Here is a 20,137-nt window from a genome sequence, read left to right as displayed (position 1 = left end):
TGTCTTATTTAAAGTGTCTTAAGATATTTACACTATAAACTAGATCAAAAATACTTAATAAAAATTTGTTTTTTGCAGTGTTGTTGATGTTACAACATTTGAACACTGAAAAAACACCAAATCTTACCAAGCATTATTTATATTGATGGAAAAAGTACTTTTTTGGAACAAACTCAGAAATGTTGATGTTGTTTTGAAGAATTTTAATCTTAATCTCAAAATTAAGATCAATTTTTTTGGCAGAAATGTATTCCTCCTGTTTTTCTATCTACAGTAACTCTACTATGTCAACGTACAAAAACTAACTTGGAAATAACTTTTCAGGAGGATATAGTAGATTGTTTAGAGTAAATAATTCCTTAATATTGATGAAAAACCTCTAGGTCCTCTGACAGATTATTTCATTATAACGTAGGAAAAATGTCTTGTTAGAAGTTACATAATCTGCCAATGTACTTATTTTTAAAACCAACATTAATGAATTGTTGACTTTTTCTAAGTGTATTAAGATACTTAGACCGAAAATCCTTAAGATCTGTTGTTGCTGCAGGAGACAAAGTCTTAGTTTTACTGTAAGTCAAATAATCTGCCAGTGACACCAGGATTTTTTTTTACCAATACTAAGAAATTATTGACATAAAACAAGCTCCAATATCTTGCTAAAAAGTAACTTTTAGTTAAGTTAGTTTTTGTACAATGACTTAGTTATTGTAGATAGAACAAAAAGGAGTAAATTTACGGTAATAATCAAAAATTAGTTTGAAAAATCTTTCAAATTTTCTCCAAATCAACAGTGAAATTTCTGAGTACGTTTTCGTCAATATTAAGGAATTATTCAGTTAAAACAAGTTCTTATGACTAAGAAACGAGACCAGAAATACTTGGCAAGGTTTTGTGTTTTTACAGTGCATGTGCAGCTGGACTCCAAAGGAAACTGTGTCCTGTTCGCATCACTCACTCAGCGTAAACATTTTAGTCAGGGCGAGCCAAACACAGACTCCTCTGTAAACAGAAGAAAAAAACGCCTCCATCCAGCCGGACGCTCCAACAAAAGGCAACTGTCCGGGATTTCAGCGTTGCGCAGCTGACCTGCAGCCGCAGGCCGGTGCTCTGATTGGCCCAGCCGCAGGGGGCGGAGCCTGAAGGCCAGGTTCGCTTTAAACCGGATCTCCCAGAAGAGCGGTGTGAATTTATGAATGGGAACAACTGTGCTGCAGCGCGTGAAACCAGAGATCTCAGTGTGAGTCAGAGGAAATGCTCCACTGGGGAGAATTGATCAAGAATTATTCTGAATTTTACAGGTGGAAACTCACAGATTGAATTATTATTGGAATAAAATCAGGAAAATGTTGATTTCAAAGCACCAAATTAGCTTTTAGCTACAGGATCATAAACTGGAGTTTAAAATAAAGTTTTTTAATAAACCAATAGTTGAAGAAAACGTCATTTAGTACACAGGTGCGTTGCACCGGACGGACGGACGGATGGTGGTTGGATGATGGTTGTATGTTTTGATGTTGGATGACTAGATGTATGGATGAACAGATGGTTGAATGACAGTTGGATGGATGACGGATGGATGGATGACAGTTGGATGGATGTTTGGATGATGGCTGGACAAACAGATACATGAGCAGTTGGTTGGATGCTGGTTGGATGACATTAATCCCTCCTTCCTGGTTGCTCAGGTATTCCCCCGTCGGCATCGCCTCTCTGATTGCTGGTAAAATCGCCGCCATCGGTGACCTTGAGATGGTTGCTAGGCAACTTGGGATGTACATGGTGACCGTCATTGTGGGCCTGGTGATCCACGGCGGCCTCATCCTGCCCGCCATCTTCTTTGGCATCACCAGAAAAAGCCCATTTGCTTTCTACTCCGGCATCTTCCAGGCCTGGATCACAGCTTTGGGGACCGCCAGCAGGTACGACCTTCACACGTAAAACGACTTTCACGTTTCAAACGACCTTCACGTTTCAAACGACCTTCACGTTTAAAACGACCTTCATGTTTAAAACGACCTTCACGTTTAAAACGACCTTCACGTTTAAAACGACCTTCACGTTTAAAACGACCTTCACGTTTAAAACAACCTTCATGTTTAAAACGACCTTCACGTTTAAAACAACCTTCATGTTTAACGTGACTTTTTACAATAAAAACTTCCAACCAAAACCATCTGGGAGCTGCTATCTGATCTGATCTTTGATTTGGCTTCGGTCTTAAACTCACTGTCTGCAACCACAGTACACTCTAAAAAACTATTCATGCTGTAAAACTTAAAATAAAAGCATTTTTTCAGCTGGAGAAACTTAAGTTGTCTACATGAACACATTTCAAAATGAAAAAGCACCTCAACTTAACATGAGTTTGAATGTTATTTGTTTGCTTAAGGAAAAAAATTATTACAACCACCAGAAAAAAGCAAGAGAAATAGAACAAAAATCTGAGGTCGGCGACTTTACCTGGTCACAACTTTCTTGTTTTATAGTGTTTTATTAATACAGTCAGAGGTAGGTAGAGGATCCAAAAATAGTACTCAAGTAAATCTACATCAACTTATTTTTACTCAAGTGAAAGAAAAAATTCCAAAATGAATAACTGATCAAAACATAGGAAGTTTATTTATTTCTTTTTTTAAATCATGTCATCAGGCAGATCAGAATATAATGTATGTGTAAATTTTGGTTATTTTAAGGACCAAAATCAAAATAATTTATATAAATAATGTAATTACAAATTCAGGCTGAACAAACCAGGTCAAGTTCCGCTTGGGTTGCTAGGTAACGGGGTGGAACTCTGCTGTGGTTGCTAGGTAACGGGCGGAACTCTGCTGTGGTTGCTAGGTAACAGGCGGAACTCTGCTGTGGTTGCTAGGTAATGGGCGGAACTCTGCTGTGGTTGCTAGGTAACGGGGTGGAACTGTGTTGTGGTTGCTAGGCAACGGGGCAATGCCTGCAGATTTGTGACGTTACATTCCGAAAAGTTTTTGAAACGGCTCATTTTCCAGACAAAACACATAAAGTTATTGCCAAAAATTGACCCAGTGTTTTTTTTTTGTTTTTTTTTAAGTGCTCGGGTTGTTTTTAGAGGCAGCAGAGTGGGAATTGTTTCTCAAGTTGAGCCAACAAACCATGTATTTTTTTAGAGTGTATCACTACGTGTGAGTGCCGGCTGTCAGACAGATCCCAGGTTGTAAACGTCTAAGCCTCCGGCTCTGGGCTGGAAATCTGCTGGAACCAAATGTCGTTCTGGCACATCAGCTGGGTTTTAGTGAAAATCGGGTAATCCTATCAACGTTTTCTCTAATTATATTATGAGCAGAGCTGAGCAGGGCCAGGAATCAGACTCCTTTAACTGAGGGACTGAAACAGTGACCGGCAGCAGCTGTCAGGAAGAGGCTGTCACCCGACTCAAGTTTCTGCCGCCTTTTATTCGTCTTTACCCCTTCACCTTTCCTCCACACGTCTGCGCTTATGTCTCACACCACCTGTCTGCATATTTTATGACTCTTTGCTTCTCATCTTCAAAAATCTGTGCTGAATTTTACATGTTGTTTTGTTTTGGTGTTTTTTCAGTGCGGGGACGCTGCCGGTCACTTTCCGCTGCCTGGAGGAAAACCTGAAGATTGACAAGCGTGTGACTCGCTTCGTGCTGCCCATTGGCGCCACCATCAACATGGACGGCACAGCGCTGTACGAGGCGGTGGCTGCCATCTTCATCGCCCAGATGAACGACATCACACTGGACGGCGGACAGATCGTCACCGTCAGGTAGGCATGAAAGAGGAAGCTGCTCAGGTTACGTGAACCCAATCAAATCACGCTAACTGGAGGCGCAACGACAAGAACAAAAATAAGGGTTTTGCTCAAAAGTCAAACTGTCTGGGCAAGTGAACATTAATCAGAGGCTTATTCACATGAACCCTGGTTCTAGATTTTAAATAAACGATAAAAGAAGTTTCTAAACTTGTCAAAATGAAAAATCAACAGCTGCCTTTCCGTTGACCTATAAATTGCAAACATTTGACTTACAAAATAAATTTGCTTAATGGGAACATCAATTTTGGAAAAAAATCACGTTGCATTAGGATCGGGTAGTTTTTCAGCTGTATTGGAAATTATTGTATTTCACAAAATTGCTATGGAAACTTTTTTTTGCATCACACGAGTCACACGATCAATAATCAAATATCAACACCAAACGACGAAGAACAGGAAGTGGAAAAAGTTTTTTTATTAATGAGTTCTTGTGTGAGCAGACTTTTCCACGTGTGATTTTAATCTAATTTCTTATGTAAGGGAAACGCCACAATTGTGTTTTTTAGCAATAATGGAATATCGACAGTTTTATGCACACAAGTGATGAAAATGAAGCCACTGCTGCACAAAACCTTCTGCTTGGTTTTGTAAGAAAATGTGAAAAATGACCAACAATGTTGGAAAATATTACAAAGAAAATTTAGACAGACCTGCAACTATAGGAGGGCGAATCAATCCAAAATATCATCAACCGCCGCAGCTGAAAATGTAACAGATAACAATTTGTAACAATTTGGTCCCAATCGAACCAAATCTACTGAACTATCAGATCTAAATAGAGTAAAAATGTATTAGAGGTGGAGCAGGAAGTGGATCAAACCTCATTAATGTCTCAGAATATCCCAGTCAGAGTTAAATCCAGTATTGACTCTTTGTGGCTGGAGGCAAATTCACCACAAGGTTTTTTTTTTTATTTGTCAAATATAAATATTTGAGAACACGATTCGCTTTCCTTCCACTTTGTGTTGGTTTCTCATAAAACACATTGAGGTTTGTGGCTGTTAGTGCAGCAAAAGCATTTCAAAGGGGATAAAAGCTTTAGCATAAACAATAAATTCGATCCTTTAAGATGTTTTTGTTGTTTTTTCAGCAACGTTACAAGCTGCAGACTTTATTTAAGTGTTTGCACAACATGTCACATCAGTTTCTATGTGATTCTTGTTACATAAATTTTGCTGTTAAATCTAGTTTTTCAGGTTTTTCTGTATGGATTTTCCTGCATGTTAAGAATACTTCAGATTTGTGGCCATTATTAATGTGTTGGGTCAAAACAAAACCCAGTTGGACCCAAAAGTCTTTCATTTAAGACGGTATAAACAGCCTGTTGCTGCTTTTCTTGTTAAATTTTCTGCTTTGAGGTATAAAATCTGCTGCCAAACTCCACGTCTGTCCAGGAAAATATATTAGTTTTTAGCTGTTTCATTCAGTGTCGCTTCCAGAAAGCAATTTTTACAACCACTTTACACCACATTTGGCTCGCTGCGCTGACCTAAGAAAGTAGCCAGGGTTTCACTTTGTTCTTGTTTTTTTCACAAATCTTTTTGCTTTTATGCTAAAGTAGAACCATCATTACTCAGTTTAAACATCTCACTTCTAGCTTTAGCTGTAGCTGAAGGGAGCGGCCTGCCACACAGAGCAGATCACCATCGGTGATAACAGACAGCGCAGGATTAGCTTAGACAGCTTTAAACGGGAGGTTTGGCTGAAGCTTTGGAAGTGGAGATTACTCTGTGAGATTCACCAGTGAGGTGAAGCCGTTTTCCTCTGGCGCTTTTTACCAGCTCTGTCAGAAAACTTGGCCTGGCAGCTTTTACAATTTGTACTTTGTTGGATATTTATCGCAGATGTTCGCTTAGATCTGCACATTTCCAGGCCACCTGTGAAACGTTTCTGCCTCCAACAGCAATAAAACCAGAGTTAGATTTATGGATAAACGGTCAAATCTCATCGTAATTCAAACTAAATTAAGTTCCAATTCAGAAATATTTCACTTATACTACAGAGAAATTAAATGCCCTAAATCATTTTGTCCGAGTCGTTGTGGGCAGGAAGGATCTCCAGTAGCAGTCAGTCTTGCAATCTGAGGAGGCCTCTGACTGAAGACTAAAGTGTGTCTTCACATCGGATTCTCCACCACAGTGGAAACTTTTAAAAGCTGCGTGAAAACTCGTTTTTAATCTTTGGCTTTTAACCAGCAGGAGTTCTGATCTGAAACTGTTTTGTTTCCTACGGAAGTTTAGAATCGAACTTCTGGGAATTCTGGGAAAGTCAGAATTTCCTGGAATTCTGACTTTAAATTTACAAGACTAAAGTCAGAATTCTGAGGAAAAAAATCTAAATTTTAAGGAAAAAAAAATCAGAATTTTAGGAAAGCAAATCTGAATTTTGAAAAAAAAAAAAAAAGAATTAAAATTCTGAGAAAAAAGAAAATCCAAATTCCAAGAAAAAAAAATTTGTTCTTATTTTTCAGTGGCACTAATCGTCTTCCATAAATTTAGAATAATGCAACTACACCAGGGTTAATAAACTTTTGTTAAACATTTTAATTATCCAAAATACTGACTAATTATTTCACCTGTTAGATGGAGAAAATGTCCAATGAAACCAGCAGTTTTCATCAGTATTAAGGAAAGATTAACTGAAAACAAGCTCCTACTGCTGTAAACTTACTTGTAAGTTAATTTTACTCCATTTCAAGTTTTTTAAGATATTTATGTTAGAAACTTGACAAAAAATACTTGATAAGATTTTGATTTTTTGCAATGTGTTATTTATTGTGACACGCTTAGTTATTTTTTTTTTTACTTTATATGTTTATTTTAAGTGTATGGCACCAATGTGTTGAGTTTTTTCCAGTATTAATTATAAATACAAGCAACCAGAACAAACATTTCCTGACATATTCTTAATTAACTCGTTCTGATATGGCTGTCAGCTGTTTTTCACTCATTTTCTTTGTGATTTCTGTGAAAATCCTCCTGACAAACTATTTTTTCTGCTGTGACCAGAAACAGAATTGCTCAGGAAACAGTGCGGATAAAGCTGTAAACGCAAACAGCTGGAGATTTAGCCTCACATGAGAGCTAAACGCAACAACACCAGGGCTGTAAATTATATTAATTGCATAGTTTTACAACTAAAACGAATCTTTTGCTGCTCTTTGTTTGCGTCTACGGTTCTGTTCAGATCCTAAAACAAAAATGTAACCAGATAAAACTCATTAATAAATTTCTCTCACAGTAGCAACATTAATAAAGTGTCAAAGGTTGTTTAGGAAAGTAAATTAGCTCAGATATTCCCAGTGCATTCTGCATGAAACATTAAGTTTGCTTATGAATATGCATTCAGTTGAACCAAGTCTAAACAAAACACAAGGCGTTTTTGGTGGAGTTGCATGACTAAAGCAGATTATTATGATATATGGAAGAGAGCGGTGGAGTAAAAATCTGAAATGAATGCAGTAAAGAAGCAATCAGACATTTTTTCCCATGTCTGAGGTTTCGGCTGAACATTAAGTCTTAATTGGAACCAGTCTGCTTGGACGGGACTCAGCTTGTTATGGCTGCGGGTTGCAAATAATGCCCAGCACTTTCAAATTGTTTATTGTATTTTTTTTTTCCAACAATGTCTGTTCACCACTAAATTCCACAACGCAAGTTTTGAAACGTGCTGGAAAGCGTTTTCTTCTGCTCTGAAATATTCCCCGCATGCTGCAGGCGGTTGGAGAGAAACGGAGACGCGACTCGGATTTCTGACGGTTTGTGGCGAAAGAAAAGAAAAACGACAAAATGGATCATCACAAGTAAATTATTACAGTTATTATGATGCAGAACGGATCAGATTCTGTAGAGAGGAAACAATCCTGGAGGAAGAGAAGTTTGGTTCTGTTTTCATGTGACGTTGCTAATTTAGCAAAATAAAGTTAATCTGAGTGAAAACGGCAGCGGCATCCTGTGGGATTCTGTCAGAGAGGGAAATAATCCATCCATCCATCCATCCATCCATCCATCCATCCATCCATCCATCCATCCATCCATCCATCCATCCATCCATCCATCCATCCATCCATCCATCAATTTTTTTATTTATCTTTTATTTTAAAAATTAATGTGTTATCAAATATTGTAAAAATATGTAGAACAAAATCATATTAAGCTGTTTCAAGTTATTTACATATAAAATTCATTTTAAGCATAAAGTGAATTTTTTCCTCATCCTCAGTAGCATCCAGGCCTTTATGGGCTCTTTAAGGTTCATGAAGTAACGTCTGATGCCGATTAATGGCCGCCATTAAACTGTCTGAACTTGCTGAGTCAGGGTTTGTTTCTCTCCAGAACGCGCTGACTGGCTGAGGCGTTTACTGTACCATTAATTCGCTCTGTTAAATGTTTTCTAACAGCTTCATTCACTAATGTTGGAAATTCTTCACAGAAACGTTCGCTCGGCGTTTCTTCAGTTCATACGTTCTCACGTGATGCTGAGTTTACAGGAAAGCTTCGAGCCAGAATAAAAATTAGGTGGTGTTTGAGGCAACAGTTTTCCTTTGTGAACAAACGGAGTTCATGTCAGGTGACAAACAAATTTAAAGGTGACCTACTGTTCTTCCTTGAACATTTAGGATTAGTTTATGGGTGACACCAAACATGTTTTTGCACAACATCATTCTTGGAGAATGAAAGTTTCACCCCCCGACTCACAGTTTATACTCGCACATAAAAATAAGTGGAAACAGATGCACAGTTATACAAAAAACATCTTTGAAAAGCATTAGTAGAGCCTCCTGCACAACCAACAAGAATGCAGGAAGTGGTTTCTGGATGGTAAGTCAATAACAAAACAGTCATACTGTGGTAAAACCAGCTGACCAAACATGCTGGAGATTAGGACACTTACCGTGTCGTTTATCATTTATTGTGATCAATATCTAAAAATTTAGATTTATTGTTGTCATAATAAACTCCAGAAAGTGTCTTGTTTTGTCAGAATTTGTTTTGCTATTTTCTTCACTGCCTATTCAATGAGTGTCAATGAATTTGAAAGTATGATCAAACGCAGTTACTGTGTGCAGCTTAGTGACACAAATTACACTTCTTTATGTGTCTGTTCTCCCAAAGAAGTTAATAATTATACATTAAAATTATGTTATAATTTTATCCCTTTGAGATCTCAAGATAAGAAAGGCATTCTAAATAAAATCTTCTTATTTTTACTATAAAGGATTTGTTTTTAAAGAGTAGTGTTGGTGTCTGTTGTACCATGGAGTCACATCTACCTCAAACAGATAAATATTTATTATCGCCACTTTTATTGTTATCACAATAGTACCATAAAACATTATGATAAAACTGTAAGTCCATATCGCCCACCACTAGCTGGAGTTCACTTCGGTTGCTAGGTGGCGGGTGGAACTCTGCTGGGGTTGCTAGGTAACGGCTCACTGCCCATGGAATGTGACTTAATAATCTGGATTTTTGAAACAGCTAATTTTCCAGACACCAAAAAGCATCAAGTTGTTACCTGGTTGTTTTTTCTAAGTTCTTAGGCTGTTTTTGGAAGCAGCAGATCCAAATAAAAGTACAAAAACCTGTAAAATGTGAATGTTTCCACAATAGGTTCCCTTTGAACATATTACCTAGTGTTCTCTTAGTCAGGCGACCTTGTTTCTTTTTTCAGAATTTAAAACGTTCTTTTAAATTCTGGCAGTATGACGGCCACCCTGGCCAGCGTTGGAGCCGCCAGTATTCCCAGTGCTGGACTGGTGACCATGCTGCTGATCCTGACCGCCGTCGGCCTGCCCACTCAGGACATCAGTCTGCTGATCGCCGTCGACTGGCTGCTGTGAGTAAAGGAGTCTGGTGAGCAGGGAATGAAAATATCAAATCATCTGCAGTTATTGGCTCAGAGACATTTCTTAGTACGTTTTGTTTTGTTTTGTTTTGTTTTGTTTTGTTTTGTTTTGTGCAGTCATGTAAACTGGCAAGGCTAAATTTGAACAAACATTGGATTCAGTGCGGAGGACAACAAACAATGTTTTTTCTGCAAGATGTCTGGATCAGAGATTTGAATAACATTCAACAAAGTTCCCACAATGCACTGCTGGAACTTTGGCCCTTTTCTCCTGACAGGGAGCCGTTTGTGAATTCACACAATAAAAAATACTGTAATAGAGAAAATGATGTGGGTGTTTATTACTGAAAGTGAAATCTCAGAGTTCCAAACTAAATATTTAATTTGAGAGCTAAATTTGTAATTTACTAATTATTTTTCAAACTAAAGATTTGGTTAATACTGTAAATATTTAGTTTGTAACGTAAATATCTAAGTATGAGGTAAATATTTAGTCTATAAACTATAAACTATTTATTTGAAAGTTAAATATTTAGTTTGCAAACAAACTATTTAGCTCCTGGTTAAATATTTAGCTTTATAATGTAATATTTAGTTTGAAAGTTAAATATTTTGATTACAAACTAAACATTTAGTTTTCAAATTAAATATGTAGTTTGAACTTTTTAATTTCAAACTAAATATTAGAATTAATTATTTTGAAATATTGATTTGGGTTGAAATATTTAAAACTAGCTGTTTTAATTTGAAAACACAATTATCAAATTAAATATTTAGTTAGAAAGCTAAACATTTTATTTGAAAGTTAAATATTTAGTTTTTAAACTAAACGTAGTTTGCAAACAAAATATTTAGCTCCAGATTAAATATTTAGGCTTAAAACTAAATATTTAATTTGAAAGTTAAATATATAGTTTGAAAACTGAATATTTAGTTTGTAGACTAAATATTTATCTCTAAATTTAAAAATTATTTTGGAACTCAAACTAAATTCATACATTTGTAAATGAACAACATGGTGAAAGTGTGACTCTGAAACATGAACATTTTTTCTCTCTGATAAACTAAATAAATCAAATTATTGCTGTTGGTTTTTTACTGTGTGTCTTTACAAACGGCTCCCTGTCAGACGGATCTGGTCAAACTGACTCAGGTTTTCTGTCTGACTTTCTCACACACACCTTTTGAGACTTTGACCTATTTTTGTCCAAGCTTTTACCTGATGGTTGATGATGTCGTTTCATTATTTCCACTCACTGCTCTGTCATCATGATGTCATTGTTTTACAGAAATAATGATGCTGCCACCCCCGTTCTTCACAGTCAGGGTGTGGTAATCACGCTTTTCCCACTAAATTCTCCATTGTTATTATTTCCAAAACATTAACAGTAAAATTTTAAATGCGTCTGATTTTTTTAAATAATCCTTTTAGGGTCACGGCTTCTTCCTCTTTGAGTGGCATTTCAGCTCATGTAAATACATATTTCACTGTGTATAATGATTCTTTTACCAGTTTTATCTAGTCTCAAATTATTATTTTTTATTCATCGGGCTAACATGACTATGAAACAAAGCCTTGTTAAACATTAAATATAAATACATTTTCATTCTTTCTGACCTAAAATAGAAAATGTTTAGTCTGATTTAATGTAAGACAGAGAATAAAACGGTTATGTGCCTTTTTGTAGTGTTTGATATGGGTTGTGTGAACTAGTTATGAGTAGTCAGTATCTTTCCAGAGGCAGCCAATAAAATCAGGGGATTATTTTGGAGATCAGTGGCATTTACAGACATTTTGGGGATTAAAAAAACTAATTGATTTATTTTAAGTGCATTTTACCATTTTTTAGGATTATTTAAATGACTAAATTATTATAAATTGATGAAAAGGTAATATCTAAGATATTCTTGTATTTTTTTTATTATTGCACCAAAAAAATCAGAAATTTTGAGATTAATCTCAGAAATTGTTTTAGAAAAAACAAGAAAAATTTCTTAGTTGAAAAGTCAAAAATGTACTTGAAAAACCTCAGAGATTTTGAGATTCATCTTACCGAGTTTCAAAAGTAGAAAATTTTGACTTTTGAAACTAAATTTCCACAATTTTTCTAAAAATTTCTGAGGCTAATCTCAACAGAAATTCTGTCTCATAACAGTATTTCAAAACTGCTGTTACAAGAATAAAGTCGTAATAATATGACTAATAATTATTCATAATTTTAGGATGTTATTCTCATATCCTCATTATTCTTCATTTTTTAAATTTTCTTAGTGTGGCCCCAATTCTTGGTTGTCAAAATGTTTTTGTCAGGCAAACTTACAGAAATGTGTGGCATCAGTAATACAGGCATTTAAATCCAGAAATGCTAATTTGGGCCACATATAAATACTTAGTAAAAACAAAATTTGAAAAGGGCACTTTTTCTCTAAGGAGGAACAGGTACCGGCGCTCTATCACCACCTAGTGTTTATCTGTGTACATCTCTGTTGGCAAAACCATGATTCCACTTCCTGGCTGTGTTTCTGCCAGTGACCGAATGCGAACCTCCATCAACGTGGTTGGGGATTCGTTTGGCGCCGGGATCGTGGATTATTTATCGAGGGCCGAACTGGCGGAGCTCGACGCAGCGGAAATGCTCCCGACAGAGGAGGAGCTGGACTTCATTCCTCCGCCGCCGATCCTCACCGAAATGGACCTGGTCGACCCGCTGAAGCCGCCGGAGCTGCCGCCTCGCTCCCCTCGCCCCCCGAAGATGAACCATCACAGCAACGTTCTGTCCCAGTCCCAATCCGCCACCTACTCGCCTTCCTGCTCTGTCCGATCTCCGTCTCCGCACTCCGTTCGCTCTCCCTCCCCGCGCTCCGTCTGCTCCCACTCCCCTCGGCCTTTCCGCACTCATTCGCCTCGCCTCCTCTGCAGGACGGAGCCGGGCTACTCCGCCCTGCCCAGCCACGACAACCAGGTAACACTGAGACATGACTTTTACCACCTTAGGGCCTCCGTAGGCAGAAAATACAATAAAAAGAGGAGAAAATTCCACCAATGAACTGAGAGATTTTGAGATTAATATCAGAAATTTGTTTGAAAAATGAAATTTCAAAGCTTGAAAATTTTCAAAAAGAAAAAAAAAACATTTTTAGACTTTGAGATTAGTCTTAAAAATTTTTGAGAGAAAAAACTTGGAAATTTGAGTCAAAAGTGAAAATGTTTTGACTTTTGAAACCAAAGATGTTAAATTTTTTTCCTCAAAAATGAAAGTTTTTTTCTAGCAGACTTTTGAAGCACAGAAATTTTCTTGTTTTTTCTAGAAAATTTCTAAGATTTTTTGGCAGAAATTTTCTCATTTTTTTTTTCATTTCTATGTAAAATTGCTGTAAATTTACATTCTTCACAGAATGCTTTGATATGTTTCCCTCTGCTTCTAGATTTCAACGTTACCACGCGGCTACAGAGAGCGGGATCGGGATCGGGATCGGGACCGGGACCGGAGGCGCGACAGGATCCGGGACAGAGAGCGGGAGCGGGAACGCCTGAGGCCAGAGAGCGAAACGGAGGAGGAAGAGGACAGAGAGCGAGTTCTGGGTGAAGTGAGCGACGGCGAGGAGAGCGACGACACCGCGTACGATCGGCGCTGCGCCATCTCACCGAGCGATTTACCGTGACGACATCTTGGTCTGTTTTGGTTTTACGACACCATTCCTTCCTGCTTCGTAAATTTGCCAGAAAAAACTTGGAAGTTTTCTGAGTTTCAAAATTCCAACATTTTTGACTCAACTTTTTGAAATATTTTCATTCTCAGTTTCTGAAATTAAACTGAAACTTCTGAGATTTTCAAGAATTCCTTCCTTTTTCATATTCTTTTATTCCTTCCTTTCTAGACACATTTTTAAATTTAATTTATTTTATTGTCTCTTGTGTATTTAATAAAGCTGTCAAAAATATCAGAATCTGTTCTTGTAAGAAAAGTTTTTCTTTCCTCCAGTTTCCAGCTGCAAACGTTTCTGCTTATCAACTATTTATTGATCTGATTACAATCAGATCTCAGTTTATTTAGATTTATCTGCCAGAATGCTGAAAATGTAAATTTAAAAGCATAAAACGATGAATCCGTCCAGCAGATGTTATTTTTCTACACCTTCCTGAATCTCTCTTCCTTGGTAATAATGTTGCTCAAATCATGTGAGGTTTGTACATTTATTTATTGTGGTTTGTGTGTGATGCTGTTTTAATGTTGTACGTTTAAATCTATTGGTATTTTATTCTGATTTTGTCATTTAATTTCTGTATGTCGACCGTCATCCTTCACCCCTAAAGTCCTACATCAGATTCACATCACCAGGTTCTGTGTATATTGTAATAAAACCTTATAGATTTATTTAAAGTAACTGTGATTCGTTTGTTTTATTTTAAAAAAAAACATCTTGTGCAGTCTGCAGAAGGATTTGCTGTCAGAAAGGGGTCAGAAAAATCCCAGAGACAAAGATATTACAGGATGAACAGAAACAGAGGCAAAGTACGCACGTCACACAACACACAGCGATATGAGCGCGTTTAATCCGCTCAAAGAAGAGCCAGAGACGGGCGAGGGGACGCCGAGGGCGGCAGATGGCCACAAAGACGTCAATGGTTTTCATTCTTCCCAGACAGCATAAGGCCAGGCCGCGCCGACGCCGAAAAGAATCTGAATCCGCACTTTTAAAATACTAATTTAATGAAGAAACTGAAATTTTTACGAAATATATTTGGTCTAATTTTCAGTTCAAACATCTTGGTTCAGTTGAAATAAGAAAAAAATTAACATACAAGTAACTTTTTTTTGTCTTTTTTGTCAGATTGAACGAGGGGAGTCCAACGTCTCGCTCTGCAACCGACCGGATCCATCAGAACCTCAATAAATGTATCGGATGAGGACGGTTTCAGTCGGGTTTGTTGTTTTTTTTTCATTTCTGCTGAGACGGGCTCCGACTGCTGGTGAACTAAAGTTAACTGTCTAAGGAGTAGACAGTGGGTATTTTTAATCTGTTTTCACCTCCAAGAGAGAAAGTAAATAAAGTAACTATCGGGAGATAGTGGGTTTTGTTCTTCTTTCTCTCCTAAAGAAACAAAGTAACCATCCAAGGGAAGATGGTTTCTAGCATTTCTACACCTCCAAGGAAAGAAATCCAGAGGAGAGACGTCTCACTGAAAATATGAGTTCAGGAACCTCAAAGAAAAGTTCGGAGCGGCCTGATCCTGGGCCCAGCACTTATATTTATGACCTAATGGCAAAAAAAAAAAAAAAAAAAAAAGGGGAATGACAGTTTTGCATGGTGAAAACAGAATTATGACTTTCCTAAAGGACAAAGCTTGAATGTAAATCAATTGAAACAGATGCAAACACAGCTTGATGAAAAATGGATATATAAAAAATGCAGGCCACACTGACAATGTGGGTGCGCTTCCCCTTTAAGACAAAGGACTAGCAGAACTAGAGGGCCCCAAAACCAGATTTCGCTTTGGGCCCCATGGAGGCTTGGGCCGGCCCTGTGCGTGTGTGTGTGTGTGTGTGTGCGTGCGTGTGTGTGTGCGCGTGCGTGCGTGCGCGTGTGCGTGCGTGCGTGCGCGCGCGTGCGTGCGCGTGCGTGCGCGTGCGTGTGCGTGTGTGTAAACATTTTGGAAAGCTTGTGCCTTTGGGTTTGAGTATATTAAATATTTTAAACACCCGACACTGACCGGAGCAGCTGTTGACCTCTGGGTCACCATGTTGGGTCTTAATGGTTCTTGTCCTAAAGCGGCGCTTCGAAATGAGCTGAGTGATGATTAGAAAACCGCCTGAAGTGCATCTCAACCTTTTTCACATTTTCTCATAGCATAACTACAAACTTTACTGGTTTTCTTTGGGTTTTTAGTGCTACTCTGATATCAAGCTGTGTATATTTGTGATGTGGAAGAAAAATTATGCATAGTTTTATCAATAAATGTTCAATTAAAAACTGCAAAAAACAAAATCTTACCATTTTTAGTCTAGTTTCTGGAAAAATATCTTAGTATACTTGAAATAAAACAAGAACTTTTCAGCAAAATATAGGAGTTTGTTTTAAGTCAGTAATTCCTTAACATTTATTTAAATTACTAGTTCTACTGGCAGAGTTTATAGAACTTGTGGAACAAAATATTTTGGTCATAAAATAGTTTTAATAAACTTTTAGCCATCACATCAAAGATTTGAGAAAAAACCCAAATCTGCCTCGCCCCTCATCACTTAATTAATGAGAAATTCAAATTAATCACAACATTTCTGGAAATAATAATCATTTACAGATTTATGCTACAAACTAGCTGAAGAATATTCTAACTGCTTGAAGAAAAACTAGAAACAAAACAACTCAAGAGCATTTAAAAGGGAAAACAGGAAGTAAAGGAACTGTGCACAAGAGAAAACAGACTGTCAAAATAAAACAGGAAGTCAATTTAACACAAGAAATAAAAAATACAGAATCAAAACAACAGAAATCAAGAGCATGATGGAAAAACAGAATCAAACTCCTTCTGATCATGATAGTTTTGCAGGTTTTGGACCAAAATCATGAATCAGAATCAACTTTCAAACAAGAAACTCGACTTACTTTCCACTTTGCTGCTTCTACACTCCGTGCAGGAAAGCACGGAGGCGGAAACATGCTGGTTTGGATGTTTTGTTCACGGTTTCACTGCATTGAGGAGCCCAGAAACCCTGAGGATGACTCACGGTCGGGTCTTCCAGCGTGACAAAGACCCAAAACCAACAGTCACAGCGACGAAGGAGTGGCAGAAGAAGAACCAGCTGGTGTCAGGTTCTGGCCCGACCGGTCTCCACTCATCACCCTGCAGAGGAAAAAGTGAAGTTCCCCAAATAACTGAAGGATTCAGAGAGCTTCAGTGAAAACCAAGGGACTACACTGTAAAAACACAAAATCTTACCAACTATTCCTACTGCAAATGTTTTATTACACTTAAAATAAGACAAAACTAACTAATACGTAAATTTTCAGGGAGATATAGGAAATGGTTTTAAGTCAATAATTCCTCAATATTGATGAAAAAGTTCAAATTATTTAAATTATAATGACTTTTTTCCTATGTTATAAGTAAATATGGGAAAAACTTTGACTTTTTCATCAGTAGTCAGGAATCACAGAAATGTTGAAAAAATGCTGTTGAGAAAACAATCTCCTATATATTTCGAAAAGCTACTTGTTAGTTTTTGTTTTTTTTTTCTGTAAAAATGAAGGGTCAGCACTGCAAAAACACAAAATATTACCAAGTATTTTCTAGGAGTTTTACTATGTCAATAATTCCTTAATATTAAAGAAAAAGTACAGATTATTTAACTTAAAACAACATATTTTCCCCCATGTTATAAGTAAAATAATCTGCAGCTGGAACTTTTCATCAATATTCAGTAATTATTGACTTAAATAAGCTCCTATTTCATGCTGAAAAGCTACTTAAAAGTTAGTTTTGTTTTATTTAAAGCATATTAAGATGTTTGCCTGTTAAACTAGACCAAAAATACTTGGTAATATTTTGTGTTTTTGCAGTGTAGCTTCTGTTTCAGGTGATATCCTGTAAAAATAATCACCTGTGTTCTGCAGTGAAAGTTTCACAACTTTAATCTTCACTTAAATCTTCTTGATCATGTGGTATAAATGAGTAGTATCATGTTAAGATGGCAGATTTTTTTTAAATGTGAGGTCATAAATCAAAGCCAGTGGAAGAAGGAAGCGCCTGTTTTATGACTCAGTCTGACCTCTAGAGGTTGAATCCTTCCTCACGCGAACCTGACTCATAAAATCCTGAGATTTCCCAAAGCAAAGAACCAGAAAACAATCAGGAGCAGAATCATCCGTCATCCATTGTGTGTCCGCCTCGGCGTTTAAGCCTAGTCATGCTTTAGAAAATAAAAGAAAAAGCTTTTTTAATTTTCATCATCATCACATTCTCCGGGAGTCGCTGCACAGCGAGTCATGTGGAAGGAATGCAGAAATAAAACATGATCTTTACTAAAGAAAGACGTGCATGTATACATGGGAACATCTGCAGACAGCATGGCGTCCACACAGCCTCATAAATTACACATATTCATTTAAAGACCTACAGTCAGAAAACTTCAGGTAAAACAGTTTTTGTGGCGTATTTATTCTGACTGAATAATATAAAAAGAATAATACTGCAAGCATTCTTGTTCTACGATTTGGCGCAAATATCTGAATACACCTGAAATAAGATAAAACTAACTTATAAGTAAGTTTTCAGCAAGAATTAAAGAAATAAATAATTCCTTAAGATTTATTTTTAAAAAGTACTAGCAGATTATTTCACTGATGACATATTCCCCTTGTTATAAGAAAAAGTAATTTTTGGACGATTTTTTTTCTTTTACTTGATTTTGCCTAATTTTCTTATTTTGTGCGACACAGAATTAGAGCCATGCTAGGAAAAACAATTATGAGAATAAAGTCGTAGTATTTTATTTGTAGTATTCTTGAATATTACAAATAAACTTAGCATTTTTCAAATTTTATTCGAATAATATGAATAAATCTTTTATTATTTTGAAGAATAATCATTTAAAATAAATTTTTATTTATTTTAAATTCGTAAAATAAATTCAATTTTATAATTTGAATTTTATAATTCTCATGATTTAATTTTAATTTTTTAGTATGGTTCTGATACTTTAGTAATCATTTACTTTTACTTAATTTTGCATGATTTTGTTATTTTGTATTATTAAGAGTATTAGAGCCATGCTAAGACAAAAACTTATGAAAATCAAATCATATTATAACGTTATGCTTGTAATTTTATGACTGTTTTCTTGCAGTGTGGCCCTAATGCTTGGTAATCTTACAATTATTTTATACCAAAATTTCCACTTAGCTATATTTTGGTCTTTCTGATTATGTAATTTTTAAATATTAAATGATTGATAATTTGCTCAGTTACTTGAGTAAGAGTACTCTCTACTCTGACTTGAGTAATTTCTACTTTGAGTAAAAATTACTCAAAGTAATTTTGAGTCTCTCTGACTGTAATCTTTGGCTGCTCTGCTCTCTGTGGTGCTGAATAAAAAGTACGGTGACTGATTCTGTCGTCAGATTCTGATCCAGCTCGAACACGTCCAGACCTCTCTGACCTGAGATCGGCTTCTTCCCGATCAGTTCCTCTGTACGAACTTGTCCCAGAATCTGCGGCTGCAGAATCCAGGGCTGCGGCGGCAGCGTGTCAGTCAGTCTGTGTTACCCAGAAAGCAGTTGGGCACAATATCAACACCAACACCGTGAGTGAAACAATCACTGGGGCCACCTACTGTATAAAGTGCTCTGGGGCCAGGCCTCTATTATTACACATCAACGTTTGTAAAATACCGAACTAATCGCGTACAGTATCGGTTCAATACGGGCCGGGTGGGAACCCTAGTTATGATGGAACTTTAAGAAATGTAACATCGATGTTCGCATGTGCATTAACACAAGATTTGCTTTTATGAGCAGAGTCTGCTTTTAATGTAGATTCAAACTAAACCTTTCTCATTTTCGTCTTGCAGGCTGACGTTTGTAAGAAGGAACTTGTCAGACCGGATAGTAGAGGACAGAATAGGTTCTCCTTCCTGTCTTTTACCTCTCTCTCCGTCTATCCCTCTATCATTTTAGACATAGGTTTTAGCATAGACTGAAGATGAGGGTTCGTTCACAAGTGTTGCCACATAAGACGAAAAAGAAAAGTTTTAGTGCCGAGGCCGTTTTAAAGACTTTGTCTTTAAAGCCCCATACCTTATGCCTTCCCGCAGGAGGCGCCTTCCCGCAGGAGGCTTAAGGTACGGGGCTTTCAAGACAAAGTCTTATAAAAAAAGCCCTGGCACTAAAACTTTTCTTTTTCGTCTGGTGTGGTATCACTTGTGAACGAACCCTCTTCTTCAGTCTATGCTAAAACCTCCATCTAAAACGATAGAGGGATAGACAGAGAGAGAGGTAAAAGACAGAAAGGATAACCTTTTCTATCCTCTGTCCAGTCTAACTGGTTCGTTCTTACAAACGTCAGCCTGCAAGACGAAAATAAAAAAATTTAGTGACCAAATGATCGCAGAGGGCCTACATTCAAGGACTCTGTCAGTGACGTCAATCTGTGACGTATGATTCGGGCTTTGACTTTGAAAACCGAGAATCACGTGACCAGCTGAGCCAATCAGGTGCAGGTGACGTCACAGTCCTATCGCATACAGTATTTGAATGTAGGCCCTTTTACTTTTTACCCCTCCCTGGAGGAGGCGTAAGGTAGGAAACTGGCGCTCTGCGGGGTGGAAGAGGAGGAGTTGCCCCTGCTCCGGTGGAGCTGTACGTTTTGGAGGGCAGATCTGTGTGAGACCAATCAGAGGCAGGCGATTGGCTCAGCTGATCACGTGATCCTCTGGCGGCAACGTCAAAGCCTGAGTCATACGTCACAGTTTGA

General features: G+C 37.2%; 1 protein-coding gene across 2 annotated transcripts in view; it reads left to right on the top strand.

Annotated features, from left to right (window-relative positions):
- slc1a9 (solute carrier family 1 member 9) overlaps positions 1 to 16,023 on the top strand; it is a 44,793-nt gene extending 28,770 nt beyond the window's left edge. For both annotated transcript variants that reach the window (XM_015056845.1, XM_015056846.1), the window contains exons 7-12: positions 1,689 to 1,922; positions 3,577 to 3,771; positions 9,523 to 9,657; positions 12,197 to 12,629; positions 13,093 to 13,377; positions 16,012 to 16,023. In XM_015056845.1, coding sequence (XP_014912331.1) covers positions 1,689 to 1,922; positions 3,577 to 3,771; positions 9,523 to 9,657; positions 12,197 to 12,629; positions 13,093 to 13,329 — 1,234 coding nt within the window. In that variant the 3' untranslated portion in view covers positions 13,330 to 13,377; positions 16,012 to 16,023. The remainder of the gene's footprint in view (positions 1 to 1,688; positions 1,923 to 3,576; positions 3,772 to 9,522; positions 9,658 to 12,196; positions 12,630 to 13,092; positions 13,378 to 16,011) is intronic.
- Positions 16,024 to 20,137: the final 4,114 nt, after the last annotated feature.

The sequence above is a fragment of the Poecilia latipinna genome, unplaced genomic scaffold (assembly GCF_001443285.1).
Source record: "Poecilia latipinna isolate Pla-1442-1.1 unplaced genomic scaffold, P_latipinna-1.0 Scaffold1412, whole genome shotgun sequence".
NCBI classification, from domain to species: domain Eukaryota; kingdom Metazoa; phylum Chordata; class Actinopteri; order Cyprinodontiformes; family Poeciliidae; genus Poecilia; species Poecilia latipinna.
The sequence above is the reverse complement of the archived record's forward strand: the minus strand, read 5'-3'. Positions and strand labels throughout refer to the sequence as shown.